The sequence below is a fragment of the Hyla sarda genome, chromosome 1, assembly GCF_029499605.1.
Source record: "Hyla sarda isolate aHylSar1 chromosome 1, aHylSar1.hap1, whole genome shotgun sequence".
In the NCBI taxonomy this organism is placed as follows: domain Eukaryota; kingdom Metazoa; phylum Chordata; class Amphibia; order Anura; family Hylidae; genus Hyla; species Hyla sarda.
The window spans coordinates 372,602,064-372,620,085 of record NC_079189.1 but is presented as its reverse complement, the minus strand read 5'-3'; the positions used below and the strand labels follow the sequence as shown (position 1 = coordinate 372,620,085).

Genomic DNA, 18,022 nt, shown 5'->3' with positions numbered 1-18,022 from the left:
ACGTCCCAAAACAGTCCCTGGTGTGGGAAAAAACAACAGAGAAGTAAGGGTCAGACCAGAGACTGAGCCCTATCCCTTCCCAGAAGAAAGTTGGTGAGGCCCAGAGGAAACCGGAATTCAACCACCCAGAAGCCCTCACAAAACATGAAGGGGAGCTAGGACCCAAAAGTGAGACTGGGGTCCGAGAGCTGACCAAAAACAGCAAGAAACAGATGTCCCAGAGGCCTGCCGGACCAAACCCGTCCTGGAAGGAAGGAGGAAAACAACCCCGAAGACAAGACAGAAGACACAGGACCACTTAGGCCTGGCCCAAATTGGGAAGAGAACATGCCGGAGAGACTCAAGGAAGAGTCCTGTCAGAAGACCAGTTGCAACTGAAGGACAGAGGCTGAGGAGGGAGAACGACAAGCAAAAGGCAGCTGAGCACAGCTAGCAAAAAGACAAGACTCAGAAGGTGGAAACCACAGTCGCCAGAAGGGGACAAAGAAAGAAAAAACTCATGCCTGGGTCTGAGAGCACAAGGAAAATGGATGGAAGGCGGCTAGGGCAAGGAGCACCCGTTAACCACCCGAACTGAGAGGCCAGACAAACACCCACAGCCCCAAGGCCACCCGCGAAAAACCGGATGGAAGAGAGAATTCAAAGAGTATGCTGCATAGTCAAGAAGGCGGAAAAGGTCAAGCGACTAAGTGAACTACGTCTGGCAAAAGAGCCCAAATCGACCAAACTGGGCAACCCGGATGACCGGCCAGTCCACTACCCTGAGGCCTTGGGTCCCTGTCACTCCAGAGGGAGAATGAGAAATGCAAGCAGGTCAGCAGGGAAGAACAGAACCATCCGGAACACCGGAACAGCCGCCCAGAGAAAGAGAGGATCCCAAATCCAGTAAGAAACGGAGGGACCCAGAAGTCCCAAACTAGGAGAGGAGGTCAACCTCAAAACACTACGGCTTACGAGCACCTAGACTTGGGCAAGGCATGGCGTAACGAACAGAGACCGCCTTCCATAGAGAAGGACGGAGATGAGAGGTGCCGGAACTCCACCAAGGCCAGAGACCAGAGTCACTGGAATGGTAGAAACTTCAGTAAAACCACCCCGGAAATCGAGGCATGGAAAGGCCACCTGGAAGAGAGAGCCCAAGGCAAGGAGGACCTGAAAAGGCCAAATACCAAGGGAGAGGGTTCTGAAGGAATCTGGGTCCTCCATGGAAAGAGCGAAATACTCTAGGGAAGAATAGTGGCCAAGAGAAAAAGGAACAACTTTCCCTGAGATCACCCCGCCGCCCAGCACTCACATACACAAGAGACTAGGGGATAGAAAAGGCTGATCAAGTAAGGGGATCCCAAAGGCCAGAACAGACTGGATGACCGAGTAACATCCCAGAACAAGAAGTCACAGAGAGGAAGACAGAGGGGACCCAGCGAGAAGTCAACCCAGCCGAAGCGACAAGGCAAGGTAACAGAAGACACCACCAGGGCGCAAGAGGGTGCCAGGCAAGCATGGCACAATTGACACACTCCAAAAAGGATGGATGACCTGCCACAGCCGAGACTGTCGTGGAACCCTGTGGGGCCAAGGGCAGCCTGAACAGAAGGACCACAAGGAGGAAGACCTTGAGACACTCCAAGCAGAAGGATCGCTAGAGAGTAATAGTAGAGATCAACAGAGAGCATGCTCATCTAGAAGGAAGCCCAAGGACTGCTAGGACAGCTCCCAAGGAAGACCTACCCTGACAGGGAAAGAGGTCAGCACAAGGGGCTGGAGAAGCAAAGGCATGGACCAGGCCAGAATCGACAGTACTCCACCCAGAGGAAGAGGGGGAGAAAACAGGAACCGTCTTAACAGGACCAACAAGTACCCAAGAGGGTCAAGTGAAAGCTAGGACGGCAACAGCCGCAACTAAGCCAAATGCCACAGAACTCCGTCACAAAGGAGAAGAATGAAAGAAGGTAACCCTCTGATACTGGGAGGCCGAAGGAGAATGGCTGCAAAAGCAAGAACTGTACAAGGGCAACACAACCACTTGAAGGGAAAACATAAGGGCTTAAATTCCGATAGACACCTCACTAAGCTACCCCAAGGCCGGTAGCGGAAGAGGTCAATGAGATGGCTGAATCAGCCACAGGAGGACTGGCAGTACTTCACCTAAAACAGGAGAAATGCAAGACTGCCCGTAAACAAGGGGACAAGGTAACAAACTCCGCCCCAACTCCAGAGGGGCAAGCCAAGATGGTATGAGTAATGATAGGCATTCCATAGTAGGCAATAGTAGGGTGTAGCCAGATCACTAATACACTCTGTCCCTGGAAGGAAGAATGAGACTGATAAATTAGCCGAAGCAGAATGCTGACTACACACGCCATAGCGCCTCCCCTGGGGTGGGGAATGAAAACGCTGGACGAGCCAGAATCTGGACCAAGCAAACCCAGACAGGAATGCACCTCAGCGACAGCAGAGACACTAACAACAACTCTCCCATGGAAGGGGGTAAGAAACTACAGTACTGGCCATAGCAGGCTCCCTGCCACCAACCCCTCATATAGGGGGGGGGGGGGGAAGAGTGCTGTGTAGGCTACCACAGGTAACATGCGAACCACTGTCACTAGAAGTCCAGTGATACCCCACCGCTGGAGGGGAAAGGTGAATGCCAGTACCATCGAACGCCCTAGGAATGCACAGGGTCACCCACTGGACCACTTGTACTAGAAGCCAACACTACTTCAAACCTCTAGGACCCTACCCGTTAGCAAATGCCAGAAGGTTCAGTGCCCCGTAGGGACACCAGTGTTGGTTGGCACAAAATGGGACAATGCCCAAGGGCATATGGCACAATACTTGGAGCAAACATCAAACATTCAAACCTGTGGGATGCGCTGAACCTGCAGAAACTGCCCTATCAGTCACGCGTATAAGGTGACGGAAGCAGGGTTAGGAATCGGCCCCTGTCCTCCAAAATCCATCTAATATAAGGTCCCTGGATATGGGACGTATCAGATAAGAAATTAAGAACAGATACTACACTTGATCCTACGCAAAAAGCCTGAGAAGCGAGCTTAGGAGAGTACTCTGCCCTACAGATAGGGGCACAGAGAAAGCCACAGAATACAGTAAGACTGCAGTACCAACTTTTGGCTACCAGAGGAGGGCCAAGCACAAACAGATGGAAACCGAAGAGCTGGGTGTGAAACAGCCACCAGAGGGTGCAGAGAGTCCGGGAAAATTGAAGTGATTTTTAAAAAAATTTTTTTACTTTCACTTTGCAGAGCAGCTTGCTGGCGCAGAACACTGCCACCAGGAGATGCCGGAGACTGCTTAACAAAGTAAGAAGGAGGCAGGGGCTAAGAAGAGTGGGGAAAAAGACAGCGACCGGGCCGGGGCTATATGAAGAGGCCGGTCCCGCCGTCACCCGGCCACAAGAACGGAGGTGCCGGCCGCACGATCATGCGGCTGATTCAAGGACTGGTAGTTTGACATGGCCGGCTCCTCTCCCGCTGGGGAGTCGTCCTGCCGAGCAAGACAGCTGCCCCCCGAAAGCCTAGCATCGGGGCAGCAGTAGAGGGTCTCCGGTCAGAAGGTAGAAGAATGTGGCCAGGACATCTGCGGCAAGAGGGCTGGTTACGCACCCTGGGGAAGTGGTCGGCTGCTTGGGACCGGAAACCCGCTGCCCCAGAAAACTCACCCTTGGGCAGCAAAGGGAATAAAACATGGCCACGTCACTGAGCCTGGCCGGAAAACATGTGCGGCAAGGGGGGGACATTAAGTGGGGGGAACCCATTAATCCTGTAACTGGCGGAGGGGATACAGTTGTTCAGCCCACCGTGTTGTCCACTCCAGCAAGGCGTCGGAGGCCATAAGGGGTCCAGCCCAGCACAGCCACGTGTAATGGCGGCTGAGGAGCTGGGTACTACAGAACAAGGGGGACCCCTGATGAACATAAGGAAGGGAGAGGAGGGGGATATAGTACATACTTCCCCAGGGCTCCATCTTCTCATACTCACCCTGTAGTCTACAGTCAGCTAAAGACTGTGCTGAATTGCACTAATCTGCGGTATCGAGGCGGGCAGGGGCAAGTTGCATGTGGGCGATCAGGTAGCACCATGCTTCTGTCGCCCCAACCTAGAAAATAACAAAAAGGAAAAAAAATGCTAACTATACATCCCTAGCTAGAAAATAATAAAAGACCAGGTCTGGAGAGAGCTCCAGACCTGTGTCTTCCTCCTACTGACACTAAGCTAAAGCTGATTAGCTCTGTGCCTGTGTGCGGATATATCCTGCTGGGAGGAGCCGATTTCTTTTTTTGCCTAGTGTCAGCCTCCTAGTGTTCCCCAATGAGGTGACCGAGAAACAACGTTTGCCTGCACTATTGATGTGTGCAGTGTGTTGAAGTGTGTTGCCTATATAAACAGATGTTCGGAGACATGTAATATATCATTGTGCTATTTTGAAGTGTATTGGTAAGTAATTTAGAACATATTTTAACCATAAGTAGATAACTATTTAGATCTTTACCAGATTCAATGATTGATTGCAGAGCCACTAAATCAGGATGCTTTGCAATAAGCTGAGGTGTTGTTATGGGAGGAGACTTTTGGCTCTGTAAGGTTAAGAGGATGAAAGAAAATACAGAAATTAATACTACAGGACTAAGAAGGCTGCTTCCTAACAATAAAGCTAGTTGGTATAAATAACCAAAATTTACAAATTACAAACATTTAAACTGTCGATTTTTACTCAAACTTTACATAGGTGGCTATTCATTTGAATGGCTGGTTTGCAATGCTACGGCTGATTTCTACCTAGTCTACTACAGATTAGAATATTCCCTGTCTCCTGGTGTTCCCACATGCTTTTTACAGTAATACTTTTATGGGATGCTAAAAATTAAGGCCTTTACATAAAATTAGCATAATTGATTAAATAAAAACAAAAATACTAACAGGAACTTTCCTAAGAGAAGATGATGGGGGAGGAGAAGACTCTGGTTTAGGAATACTGTCAAGCAGCTCCAGTACACCTTTTAGCTTCTCATCAGAAATCTTTACAGAAAGTATAGGCAGCTCTCCAAACAATTTAAATCTGAAAAGAGAATTGAATAAAAAAAAAAAAAAAAAAGGAAACATGAGAAAATGCTTTAATAGCATTGTTAAAGTTGTAGTCCAGCAAAATAAATGTATTCCTTATTCACAGGATTCATGTCCCACTCAGTCAATCACCAAGCCGAGACAGGACTACATCTCAGCCAGTGATTGGCTGACCAAGCCATCACTGATAATCATTATTTACCATTATCTGTATGGTCACTATTATTTCAAACAGCTTTTCTCTATGTGATAAGTCCAAGTAATTTGTAACATATTTGCAAATAATGTCATTTACTAAAATGGCTCCTTACCCTAGAAAAAATCCAATACCCTAGAAAAATTGCAAACTGCTTGTTAACAATTAGAGGCTGTTTTTGTCTAGCAAAGAGGAGAAAAAAACAGAACACAGAAAGTGGGTGTGTGGCTTTCCCAGCCCAGGAGGAAGCCTGGGCTGGGAATATGCAATCTGGGCCTGCCTGTCTACTCCACATTGTGTCTGAAAAGTAAATTAAGGTCTCCCTCTTATCTCAGACCACCCATAAAGTTCTTGGCAGCTATAATCTGTGTAAATACTTTTATTCTTTCTATGTGCACAGTGCTGCCTACTGAAAGTAATCTTCCTTTAGCTTATGATACTCATCAGCAGCAGTTTACTCCTTATACGAGGGCTGCTTTTGTGATGTATTCCCTTCTTTGCTGTAATTCTGTTAGTTTAAAGCCAGTGCATTATTACCCACTTCTAACCCCACATATGCAATCTATGATAATATACTGTAAGTCATCCACCAACACAGTGCCAGTCTGTTAAGTCCTGTGCACTTTTCTATGGCACAGCAGAGAGGATTAGGTGCTCTCCTGTGATTGGTTTAGCGAAGCAAGGTAAAGGTACTGCTGGCAAACAGCTTAGCTATGGCCCCAGCCCCTGAAATGAAAAGCATGAGAAATAGCTGTGCACCAAACCATGCTGGTTTTCGAAATACTTTTGAAACTACAGGTACGTTTTAAGACTTACAAGGATGGAGAGGGTACTATCTGTTTTGTTTCTCCATAATCATTAACAAGCATCATAATCATTAAAACTTGCTGTGCATATTAGTGCTTTGTAAAAAAAAAAAAAAAAAATGTTCTAAATAAAAACAGTATTGAAATTAATGTATTTGCTAGAAAGACACAAGATCAAGTGGGCCACAGTAGATCCTTCAGAAAGTTTTTAAAGTTATACTGTAATACTAAAATGAAAAATGGATGATTACAGTACTACAATACTTATTGTTATAAAACAATTATATTCATAATATTTTATATTTAGTTTTTTATAGGCATTTGAAGCTAAAGGTCATACTATTAAGGCTGCTTTCACACTATGAGCATTCATCCGTTATCAAACATCCGTTTCCTGTGTAAAAACGGATGTATAATAACGGATGAAATAAAGGGTGCTAACGGCTGAATAAATATTCATCCGTTAAGACCAGTTAAAACATCCCTCATGTATGGCCGTAACACCTCTGCCTACAGACTCCCACAGCCGGGACTACTACTACTCCCATCATGGAACAGACTTCTATCCATGATGGGAGTAGTAATTCCCTGGCTGCGGGAGTCTGCAGACAGCTGGGGAGGCTACATTAGTGTTTGTACTACTCCCCCCCCCCCATCATGGAACAGAGTCTGTTCTACGATGGGGGATGTAGTACAGGGGCTGAGGGATTGATCGCACCAGGTCTCACTTCTGAGACCCGATGCAATAAGAGGTTATTAAACAGGGGAGCGGGAGGCATGCTGCGCTCCCCTGCAATGTATTTACTTTAATTTTAAAATTCCCAGTGGGGAGCCCAGAATGGCCGGTGCTGAGCAGACATTCAGGGCTCCCGGGGGGGTTTTCACATAGAAGCGATGCGGTGGGAAAAAAAAAAATAGAATCGCTTGGGGGGGGGTCTATATCTGGCCCCCACAGCGCTTCTATTTTTCTTGCCCCCCGCAGCACTTTTATATATATTCCCCTCCGCAGCACAGTTATATATGTTACCACCGCAGCGCATATATATGTTCCTCCTCGCAGCGCTATAATAAGCCCCCGGCAGCGCTATGAATGAAAAGTATTCTACAGCAGCGCATGTGGCATTTGATTAAAGAAATGCTGTGGGGGCCAGACATTTGGATATATATCTGACCCCTGCAGTGCATCTATATACAGATGCCGCTGCAGCACTATGAATCACAAGTATTCTACAGCAGCGCATCGCGTCGGCCAGATGCGCTGCTGTAGAACACTTTTCACTCATAGCGCTACTGGGAGCTTATTATAGCGATGTGAGGAGGAACATATATATGCGCTGCCTGGGGCTTATAGTAGTTCTGCGAGGAGGAATATATATATATATATATGCGCTGCCGGGGGCTTATGATAGCGCTGCGAGGAGGAACATATATATGCGCTGCGGTGATAACATATATAACTGCGCTGCGGAGGGGAACATATATATGCGCTGTGGTGATAACATATATAACTGCATTGCTGAGGGTGCTGCGGAGGGGAACATACATTAACCCCTTAAGGACTCAGCCCATTTTGGCCTTAAGGACTCAGACAATTTAATTTTTACGTTTTCATTTTTTCCTCCTCGCCTTCTAAAAATCATAACTCTTTTATATTTTCATCCACAGACTAGTATGAGGGCTTGTTTTTTGCGCGACCAGTTGTCCTTTGTAATGACATAACTCATTATATCATAAAATGTATGGCGCAACCAAAAAACACTATTTTTGTGGGGAAATTAAAACGAAAAACGCAATTTTGCTAATTTTGGAAGGTTTTGCTTTCACGCCGTACAATTTATGGTAAAAGTGACATGTGTTCTTTATTCTGAGGGTCAATACGATTAAAATGATACCCATTATTATATACTTTTATATTATTGTTACGCTTAAAAAAAATCACAAACTTTTTAACCAAATTAGTACGTTTATAATCCCTTTATTTTGATGACCTCTAACTTTTTTATTTTTCCGTATAAGTGGCGGTATGGGGGCTCATTTTTTGCGCCATGATCTGTACTTTTTTTTGATACCACATTTGCATATAAAAAACTTTTAATAAATTTTTTATAATTTTTTTTTTAATAAAATGTATTAAAAAAAGTAGGAATTTTGGACTTTTTTTATTTTTTTTTCGTTCACGCCGTTCACCGTACGGGATCATTAACATTTTATTTTAATAGTTCGGACATTTACGCACGCGGCGATACCAAATATGTCTATAAAAATGTTTTTTACGCTTTTTGGGGGTAAAATAGGAAAAAACGGACGTTTTACTTTTTTATTGGGGGAGGGGATTTTTCACTTTTTTTTTACTTTTACTTTTACATTTTTTTACATTTTTTTTTACACTTGAATAGTCCCCATAGGGGACTATTCATAGCAATACCATGATTGCTAATACTGATCTGTTCTATGTATAGGACATAGAACAGATCAGTATTATCGGTCATCTCCTGCTCTGGTCTGCTCGATCACAGACCAGAGCAGGAGACGCCGGGAGCCGGACAGAGGAAGGAGAGGGGACCTCCGTGCGGCGTTATGAATGATCGGATCCCCGCAGCAGAGCTGCGGGCGATCCGATCGTTCATTTAAATCGCGAACCGCCGCAGATGCCGGGATCTGTATTGATCCCGGCACCTGAGGGGTTAATGGCGGACGCCCGCGAGATCGCGGGCGTCGGCCATTGCCGGCGGGTCCCTGGCTGCGATTAGCAGCCGGGATCAGCCGCGCATGACACGGGCATCGCTCCGATGCCCGCGGTTATGCTTAGGACGTAAATGTACGTCCTGGTGCGTTAAGTACCACCTCACCAGGACGTACATTTACGTCCTGCGTCCATAAGGGGTTAAAGCGCTGCGGGGTGCAAGATATATAGAAGCGCTGTGGGGGCCAGATATATACCCCCCCAGCGATTCTATATATCTTTCCCCACCGCAGCGCTTCTATTTAAAAACCCCGCAGAGAGCCCTGAATGGCTCCTCAGTACCGGCCATTCAGGGTTACCGGCGGGGAATTTAAAAATGAAAGTACAGTAAATACATCATACATCACAGGGGAGCGCAGCATGCCGCCAGCTCCCCTGTTTAATAACTTCTGATCGCATCGGGTCTCAGAAGTGAAACCCGATGCGATTAACCCCTCATTTTCTGTACTACAACCCCCATCATGGAACAGAGTCTGTTCCATGATGGAGGTTGTAGTACAAATACTGATTTAGCCTCCCCAGCCACCGGCAGACTCCCGTAGCTGGGGAATTACTACTCCCATCATGGAAACAAGTCTGTTCCATGATGGGAGTAGTAGTAGTCCCTCAGCACTGCAGGAGTCTGCTGATGTCACCTCTTCTGAGCATGCTTAGAAGTAATATTGGATATTATAAACCAGGTGCAAAGAGATGACATAAAGGCTTATCCGTTTGCCATAGACTTCAATGTTAAAAATAATGGCCGTTAATTTACCCGTTTCTTGTGATGGAAGAAAAATTTGTGCATGTGCCGTTTTTTCTTCCGTCACAATTAACGTCAGTTATTCATGACGGGCCATAGCGGGTCATAACGGATAATCAAAAAATCCCATAGACTTGAATGGGATTTTGTAACGGACGTTTAACATCCATTTTTAAAGCTTTTCTAAAGGACATTTATAACGGATGAATTTTATAGTGTGAAAGCAGCCTAACATTTATCACATCTAGAATTATGTTATAAATGTGAACAGATATGAATCTGTATGCTTACTTGGGCATCCTGGCATCAGTCACTACCATGGCACGGCTGAAATCCACCCTAAGATCCATTGGCTCTAGGATATGCTGAGCAGAATGCTTTTGTGTACGAGCCTCCTTCCAATTTTCATCTACACAAAGCAAAGTATATGAAACAGAAGAACAAAGTACAATATACTGTATATAGCATTTTACCAATAAAGCTAATTTTTATCCACAAAATTGGGATATCAGCCTTCATCTTTGGAGAAGCGCCGAAACAGAGGCCCAAGATTTTTTTTTCTCTCCATTGCATATAGAGTACAATATAAGCGGAGGACACAGACAATTTTCATTTTTGTGTTTTTGTTGTTTCCTCTACTTTTAAAAGCCATATTTTTTTTTTACTTTTCCTAACACAGACCCATATAGGAATTTCATTTTGCCATAAAATGTATGGCGAAACCCAAAAATTATTATTTGTGGCGGGAAATCGAAAAAGAAACAGCAATTTTGCAACTTTTGTGTGTGTATGTGTGTGTGTGGGGGGATGTCATTTTTATGCAGTACATTTAAAGGGGTACTCCGGTGGAAAACTTTTGTTTTCTAAATCAACTGGTGCCAGAAAGTTTAACAGATTTGTAAATAACTTCTATTAAAAAATCTTAATCCTTCCAGTACTTATTAGCTTCTGAATATTACAAAGGAGATGCTTTTCTTTTTGGATTTATTTTCTATCTGTCCACAGTGCTCTCTGCTGACACCTTTTTCCATGTCAGGTACTGTCCAGAGGAGGAGAAAATCCCCATAGCAAACATATGCTGCTCTGGACAGTTCCGAAAATAGGTGACAGCAGAGAGCACTGTAGACAGACAGAAAAGAAATCCAAAAAGAAAATAATTTCCTCTGTAGTATACAGCAGCTAATAAGTACTGTAAGGATTAAGATTTTTTAATAGCAGTAATTTACAACTTTTTGGAAGGATTAAGATTTTTTAATAGCAGTAATTTACAACTTTTTGGCACCAGTTGATAAAAAAAAAAAAATGTTTTCCACCGGAGTACCCCTTTAACATTAAAACTTACACATTATCTTTATTCTGTGGGTCCATATTATTAAAACCATGCCCATGTTTACATGCTTTACTGTTATTGTGCTGCTTTAAAAAAAAAAAAAAAGTCAAACTTTTAAAAACTTCCCTATTGTGACCTCTACAACTTTCTTATTTTCTGTATAAGGGCTAATTTTTTTACTGTGAGCTGTGGTTTGTTTTATTTACCACAATGCATATGTGATTTTTTGCTTTAAAAAAAAAAAAAAAATTCTAGGATTTGATGTGACCAAAAATTAGCAATTTTGAACTAATTTTTAACATTGACCCAATTCTTCATACTGGATCATAAATATTATATTTTAATAGTATGGACATTTCTATATGATATTTTTTCCCCCCTTCAAATGGGAAAAGGGGAAATTGGCATTTCTCTTTGTAGGAGAGGCTTTTTTTTATTATATACTTTACATTTCCTTAATCTCCAATCACTCAATTGCCATTACTCTTCAGTGATATACATTGGCTCCTGTCACTCCTGTCACCATCCACAATCGCACTGCGTCTGGTCCAATGAGTGTTATTAAGCCCTGCAACAGCTTAAGATGCATTATCAGTATTGATCATGGCATCTAAAGGGTTAATGCCAAGCATCAGCATGATGAGTGATGTCTGCTATTAGCAGTGGGTCCCTAGCTGCTAATAGCAGTTGAGGTTTGCCATCTATGTTGATCACTGTATGAAAACAAAGCACCAAAAGAATATTACTCACAATGTCTGCTATATAGCAGCTGAATGCTGCTAAGTTGTACATCAAAACTTTCATAGGCTCTTGACATAATGTCTTCAATGCTGTTCTGTCCTACTTTCAACTGAGGCAGGTTAGAGCGGCTTTTACTGGTCATCTAAAAGATAAAAAATAAAAACATTAAAGCATTTTGCCAGTTATTTTATGCTTTTTACAAAGATGTGCATCAGTGATCTATTAAAACACCATTCTTTTTCACATTACAGATCTTACCATATTTTTATAGCTGTTCTTTTTAGCGCAGGGCTTTATGACCACACATATGAACTGAAGCACAAGGGCAACTGCAATATAATGTGACTCTTTCAATGTTTCTGTAGCAGTGCCTACTAGCTCTGTACTTATTCACCAACATGCAGTAAGACCCAGGGTGTAATGGACAGATGAGAGGTGTAGGGTCTTCTAGATGCTGGAACATTATATGGAATTCATTTCAAGACTCTAGGACAGTGATGGCGAACCAACTTTCTTTCCCTCAAAATGCCAGCACAGCAATTAAATCAGAATACTGAGGTTTAAGTTTAGAAAAAACAACTCATACAGTTGCCCTAACTGACATCTTTTGTTTTAAAAGTAGTAATAGATGACCCCCCCTCCCCCGAGTAGGCAGGTAGCACCCCCAGCCCAGACTAAGCCCCCCCCCCCAGTAGGCAGGTAGTACCCCCAGATTAACCCCCCCTCCCCCCAGTAGGCAGGTAGTACCCCCAGATTATACCCCCCCAGTATGCAGGTAGTACCCCTGGATTAGACCCCCCCTAGTAAACAGGTAGTACCCCCAGATTAACCCCCCCCCCCAGTAGGCAGGTAGGAGCCCCAAATTAACCCCCCCAATAGGCAGGTAGTTCCCCCAGATTAGACCCCCCCCAGTAGGTAGTACCCCCAGATTAGACCCCCCCCAGTAGGTAGTACCCCCAGATTAGACCCCCCCAGTAGGTAGTACCCCCAGATTAGACCCCCCCCAGTAGGTAGTACCCCCAGATTAGACCCCCCGCCAGTAGGTAGTACCCCCAGATTAGACAACCCCCCCACCCCCAGCTGGTACTTTTGTAGTTTCCAGGGATTCAGGGCAGCACCTTCCCCCGGATAAGAGCCAGCACAGCTTTGCGCGTCGGCCGGCCGCCTCGTAATGATGCTCGGTCACGTCTCACTCTCAGAATACATAGGGCCGGCGTAAGAGCGTGACGTGAGTGAGCTTCATTACGCGGCAGCCGGCGGACGTGCTTTACTGTGCTGGTTCTTATTTGGGGACGGAGCAATTACAGGTGAGCCAGCCCGTGTTACTGTACAGGGCAGGAGACCCTGGATGAGTGGCTCCTGGAGCGGGCTGCCCCCCCTTGGTTTGCCACTGTGGCCGCGTGCCCACAGAGGTGGCTCGGCATGCCACCTGTGGCACCCGTGCCATAGGTTCGCCATCACTGCTCTAGGAACTCTTGTCTCAGGTACTCACTCTAATGGCAGTACTGTGCCTGCTTGCATCTTACCAATACTGTGACATTTCCAATGAATTAAATTAGCCCTTGGGGCTTGTATTTTGCGTCACCAATTGTACTTTGTAATTACATCGCTTATTTTACCATAAAATGTACGGCGCAAACAAATATTTGTTATGTGGGAAAATTGAAAAGAAAACCGCAATTTAGCAAATTTTGGAAGGTTTTGTTTTCACACTGTACACTTTCTGGTAAAAATGACATGTTTTCTTTATTCTGTGGGTAAATACGATTAAAATGATACCCATGTTATATGCTTTTCTATAATTGTACCGCTTAAAAAAAAAACCTCAAACCATTTTAACAAAATTAGTATGTTTGAAATTGCCCTATTTTGACCACCTATAACTTTCTAATTTTTCCTTGTATGGGGGCGATATGAGGGCTCATTTTTGGCACCATGATCTGTAGTTTTTATCAGTACCACTTTTGTTTAGGTATTACTTTTTATAATTTTTTTATAAATTTTTTTTGGAATAAAATGTGACAAAAAAGCTGTAATTTTGGACCTTTTTTATTTATTTATTTATTTTTAACGTTTATGCCGTTCACCGTACGGGATAATTAACAATATATTTTAATAGTTCAGACTTTTACACACGCAGCGATTCCAAATATGTGTATTATTTTTTTAAGCTTTTTTGGGGTAAAATGGGAAAAACTGACATTTTACTTTGTATTGGAGGAGGGGATTTTTCACATTTTTTAACTTTTTTATTTTACATTTTTTTCACTTTTTAATTTATTTATTTTTTTACACTTTTTATGTCCCCAAAGGGGACTATTCATAGCAAGGGGGGACTTGGATAACACTGGCATCGCACTTCACGAGAATGTAAGATCTGTTTATTCGCTGATGTCTTGCTTACCCTTTCTTAACTTATATCGGGTCCTTCATGAATATGGAGTGGTCTCTGGCTATAAGGTTAATTTATCAAAATCTGAAGCACTCCCTCTCAACCTTCCCTTGCCTCTTTCTTCCCTTTTGTGTGCTGACTACTCTTTTAAATGGTTTCCTTCTGCTATTAATTACCTGGGTATCTTTATCACTCCTTGCTATTCCTCTCTTTACTCTACCAACTTTCTCCCTCTCTTTCGTGAGCTTAGCGCTCTCCCAGAGAAGTGGCGGTCACAGTATTTCTCCTTTTTCTTCCGTATAGCAGCGGTGAAAATGACGATCGTCCCAAAATTGCTCTGTTTTTTTAAAAACGCTACCGATCCATGTTCCGCTTTCTATCCTGCGTTCTTTTCAATCGGCTACTTTTTGTTTTATATGGGTCGGGAAATGGCACCGCCTCCCGATGTCGGTTATGATGGCCAGCTGATCAATCGGGGGCTTGGTGGTTCCTGACTTAACTAAATATTATTGGGCTGCACTTTTACGTCACCTGGCGGCGTGGTCCTCCTACCATGCTTATAGTCGCTGGATGGAACTAGAGAAATTGTGGTTTTCCCCATACATCCCAATACTCTTCTATGGTGTATCCCTCCTCCTGAACTGCCCTTGTTGGGTCCCATGCCCTTCTCTAGGTATGTGTGGAAATACTGCTGTAGGAAGTTTAGACTGTTCTCTCCTTTCTCGCCTATGCAGTCTTTCCTCTACCGTCCTGACTTCCCCTCAGGTCTATCTTCGGGTATGGTGAAGGAGTGGGGCTCTCATGGGCTATTATGTTGGGCTGATGTGGTGGATGTCCTCTCTCGTACTCTCCTGTCCTTTGACTTGTTGGTCTCTCACATGGGGCTCCCTTTGTCTGAGCGGTTCCATTACTCATAACTCAGGCATTACATGACCTCTTCGCTGCACTCAGTGGATGTCTCCCGACCCACTGGTTTTGAAAGGTTATGCCCTAATGGACCTCAGGCGTGGCGACTTCTCTGCGATATTTACTCTCTTCTTCTTCTTCATCCCCCTGATACTGACCCTCCTCTACATCGCTACATGTGTCAGTGGGCAAGCTATTTGGAAACGGGCATCTAAGGCTTCTATTTGAACCATATACAAGGAAATGCAATATAAGATGTTGATGGGGTGGTACCTTACTCCGGAAGTGCTAAATTAGCTTAATCCTACTACCCCCCCCCCCCAGCCCCCCCTATTTGGGAACAGGCATCTAAGGCTTCTATCTGCATCGCATACAACGAGATGCAATATAAGATGTTGATGGTGTGGTACCATACTCCGGAGCTGCTGAATAAGCCAAATCTTACTATGCCCCCCCTGGTTTACCGGAGACGGCATCCCGGAGCAGCGGCGGCCGGAAAGTGCGCGTGGAGAAGGCTCCAGTGAAGATCGCGGTAAGTGATCTTCTCTGTGGCCTTCTGAAAGCTGCAAAACTACAACTCCCAGCATGCCCAGACAGCCAAAGGCTGTCTGGGCATGCTGGGAGTTTTAGTTTTGAAACATTTGGAGGTTCAGTTTGGAGACCACTGTAGTGGTCTCTAAACTGTGGTCCTCCAGATGTTGAAAAACTACAACTTTCAGCATGCACTGACTGTCTGGGCATGTTGGGAGTTGTAGTTTTGCAACATCTGAAGTGGCACAGTTTGGAGACCACTATACGGTGGTCTCCAAACTGAAGCCCTCCAGATGTTGCAAAAGTACAATTCCCAATATGGCCAGACAGTCAGGGATGCTGGGCATGTAGTCCGGCAATATCTGGACCTTCATATGTTGCAGAACTACAACTCCCAGCATGCCTGGACAGTCTGGGCCTGCTTGGAGTTGTAGTTTTGCAACATCTGGAGGGCTACAGTTTAGAAACCACTTAGCGGTCTCCAAACTGTTCTTCCCCAGTTGCTGCATAACTACAACTCCTAGCATGCCTAGACTGTCCAGGCATGCTGGGAGTTTTAGTTCTGCAACATCTGAAGGGCCAGATATTGCAGAACTACACGCCCAGCATCCCTGACTGTCTGGCCATGCTGGGATTTGTACTTTTGCAACAGCTATAGGCACACTGGTTGGGAAACGTTTCCTAACTCAGTGTTTCCAACCCATGTGTCTCCAGCTGTTGCAAAACTACAACTCCCAGAATGCACTGACAGACCGTACATGCTGAGAGTTGTAGCTTTGCAACAGCTGGAGGCACACTGGTTGGAATCACTGAGCTAGAGTCTGTTTTCTAATTCAGTGGTTCCCCACCAGTGTGCCTCCAGCTGTTGCAAAACTACAACTCCCAGAATGCACTGACAGACCGTACATGCTGGGAGTTCTAGCTTTGCAAAAGCTGGAGGCACACTGGTTGGCATCACTGAGCTAGAGTGTGTTTTCTAATTCAGTGGTTCCCCACCAGTGTGCCTACAGCTGTTGTAAGACTACAACTCCCAGCATGTACGGTCTGTCAGTGCATTCTGGGCTTTGTCATTTTGCCACAGCTGAAGGTTTGGGGTGTCCCCACATGTGACTGTACAGGATTCATTCACACGGGCGAGTTTACAGTGAGTTTCCTTCTACAAGTTTGAGCAGTTCAAACTCCCAGCGGAAAACTTACTGTGAACCCCCGCCTGTGTGAATGTACCCTAAAAACACTACATTACAAATAATAAAAAGTAAAACAGTACATATAGACCCCCTTACACGTCCCCCCAAATAAAAATTTCAAAAAATTCTCATACGGCAGTGTTTCCTAAACGGAGCCTCCAGCTGTTGCAAAACCATAACTCCCAGTATTGCCGGACAGCCATAGACTGTCCTGGCAGGCTGGGAGTCTTGCAACAGCTGGATGCACCCTGTTTGGGAAACACTGCTGTAGGGTTTTGGTGGAGACAAGTCCCATCCTTGTAACCGGGTGTGCCCCTATTGCAAATTGCTTATTTAGGCCTCAAAAGCGTATGGCGCTCTCTCAATTCAGAGCCCTGTCGTATTTCAAGTCAATAGTTTAGGGCCACATATGGGGTATTTCCGTACTCGGGAGAAATTACGTTACAAATTTTGGGGGGGGATTTTTCTCCTTTTACTCCTTATGAAAAGGTAAAGTTGGGGGCTACACCAGCCTGTTAGTGTAAAAAAACATTTACATTTTTACACTAACATGCTGGTGTTGCCCCATACTTTTCATTTACATAAGAGGTAAAAGGAGAAAAAGACCCCCACATGTGTACGTAAAATGCTCTGTGGACGAACTACATGGCTCAGGAGTGAGAGAGCGCACCATGTACATTTGAGGCCTAAATTGGTGATTTGCACAGGGGTGGCTCATCGTTACAGCGGTTCTGACATGAACGCAGAAAAAAAAACACCCACATGTGACCCCATTTTGGAAACTACACCCCTCATGGAATGTAACAAGGGGTATAATGAGCCTTAACAACCCACAGGTCTTTGACAAACTTTTGTTAAAGTTGGAAATGAAAATAAAAAATGTGTTTTTTTCCCCCTGAAATGCTGGTGTTACCCCAAATTTTCACAAGGGGTAATAGGAAAAAGCCCCCCAAAATTTGTAACCCCATTTCTTCTGAGTATAAAAATAACCCATATGTGGATGTAAAGTGCTCTGCAGGCGAACTACAATGCTCAGAAGAGAAGGAGTGCCATTGGGCTTTTTGAGAGAGAATTAGGCTGGAACAGAAGGCTGTGCGTGTTTACAAACCCCAATGGTGCCAGAACAGTGGACCCCCTCCACATGTAACCCCATTTTGGAAACTACACCCCTCACGGAATGTAACAAGGGGTGCAGTGAGCATTTACGCCCCTCAGGTGTCTGACAGATTTTTCGAGCAGTCGTCCGTAAAAATGAAAAATGTAATTTTTCATTTTCACAGCCCACTGTTCCAAAGATCTGTCAAATGCCAGTGGGGTGTAAATGCTCACTGCACCCCTTATTAAATTCTGTGAGGGGTGTAGTTTCC

General features: G+C 44.6%; 1 protein-coding gene and 1 non-coding gene across 3 annotated transcripts in view; both read right to left on the bottom strand.

Moving 5' to 3' along the window:
- Positions 1–18,022, bottom strand: part of VPS13A (vacuolar protein sorting 13 homolog A) — a 350,725-nt gene that overhangs the window by 196,660 nt on the left and 136,043 nt on the right. For both annotated transcript variants that reach the window (XM_056523518.1, XM_056523526.1), the window contains exons 21-24: positions 11,649–11,781; positions 9,860–9,977; positions 4,938–5,076; positions 4,510–4,594 (exon numbers count right to left, since the gene is read on the bottom strand). In XM_056523518.1, the coding sequence (XP_056379493.1) occupies positions 4,510–4,594; positions 4,938–5,076; positions 9,860–9,977; positions 11,649–11,781 (475 nt within the window). The remainder of the gene's footprint in view (positions 1–4,509; positions 4,595–4,937; positions 5,077–9,859; positions 9,978–11,648; positions 11,782–18,022) is intronic.
- Positions 2,864–3,052, bottom strand: LOC130343365 (U2 spliceosomal RNA). The gene has a single exon (XR_008882712.1). It is a non-coding gene; the product is annotated as a U2 spliceosomal RNA (small nuclear RNA).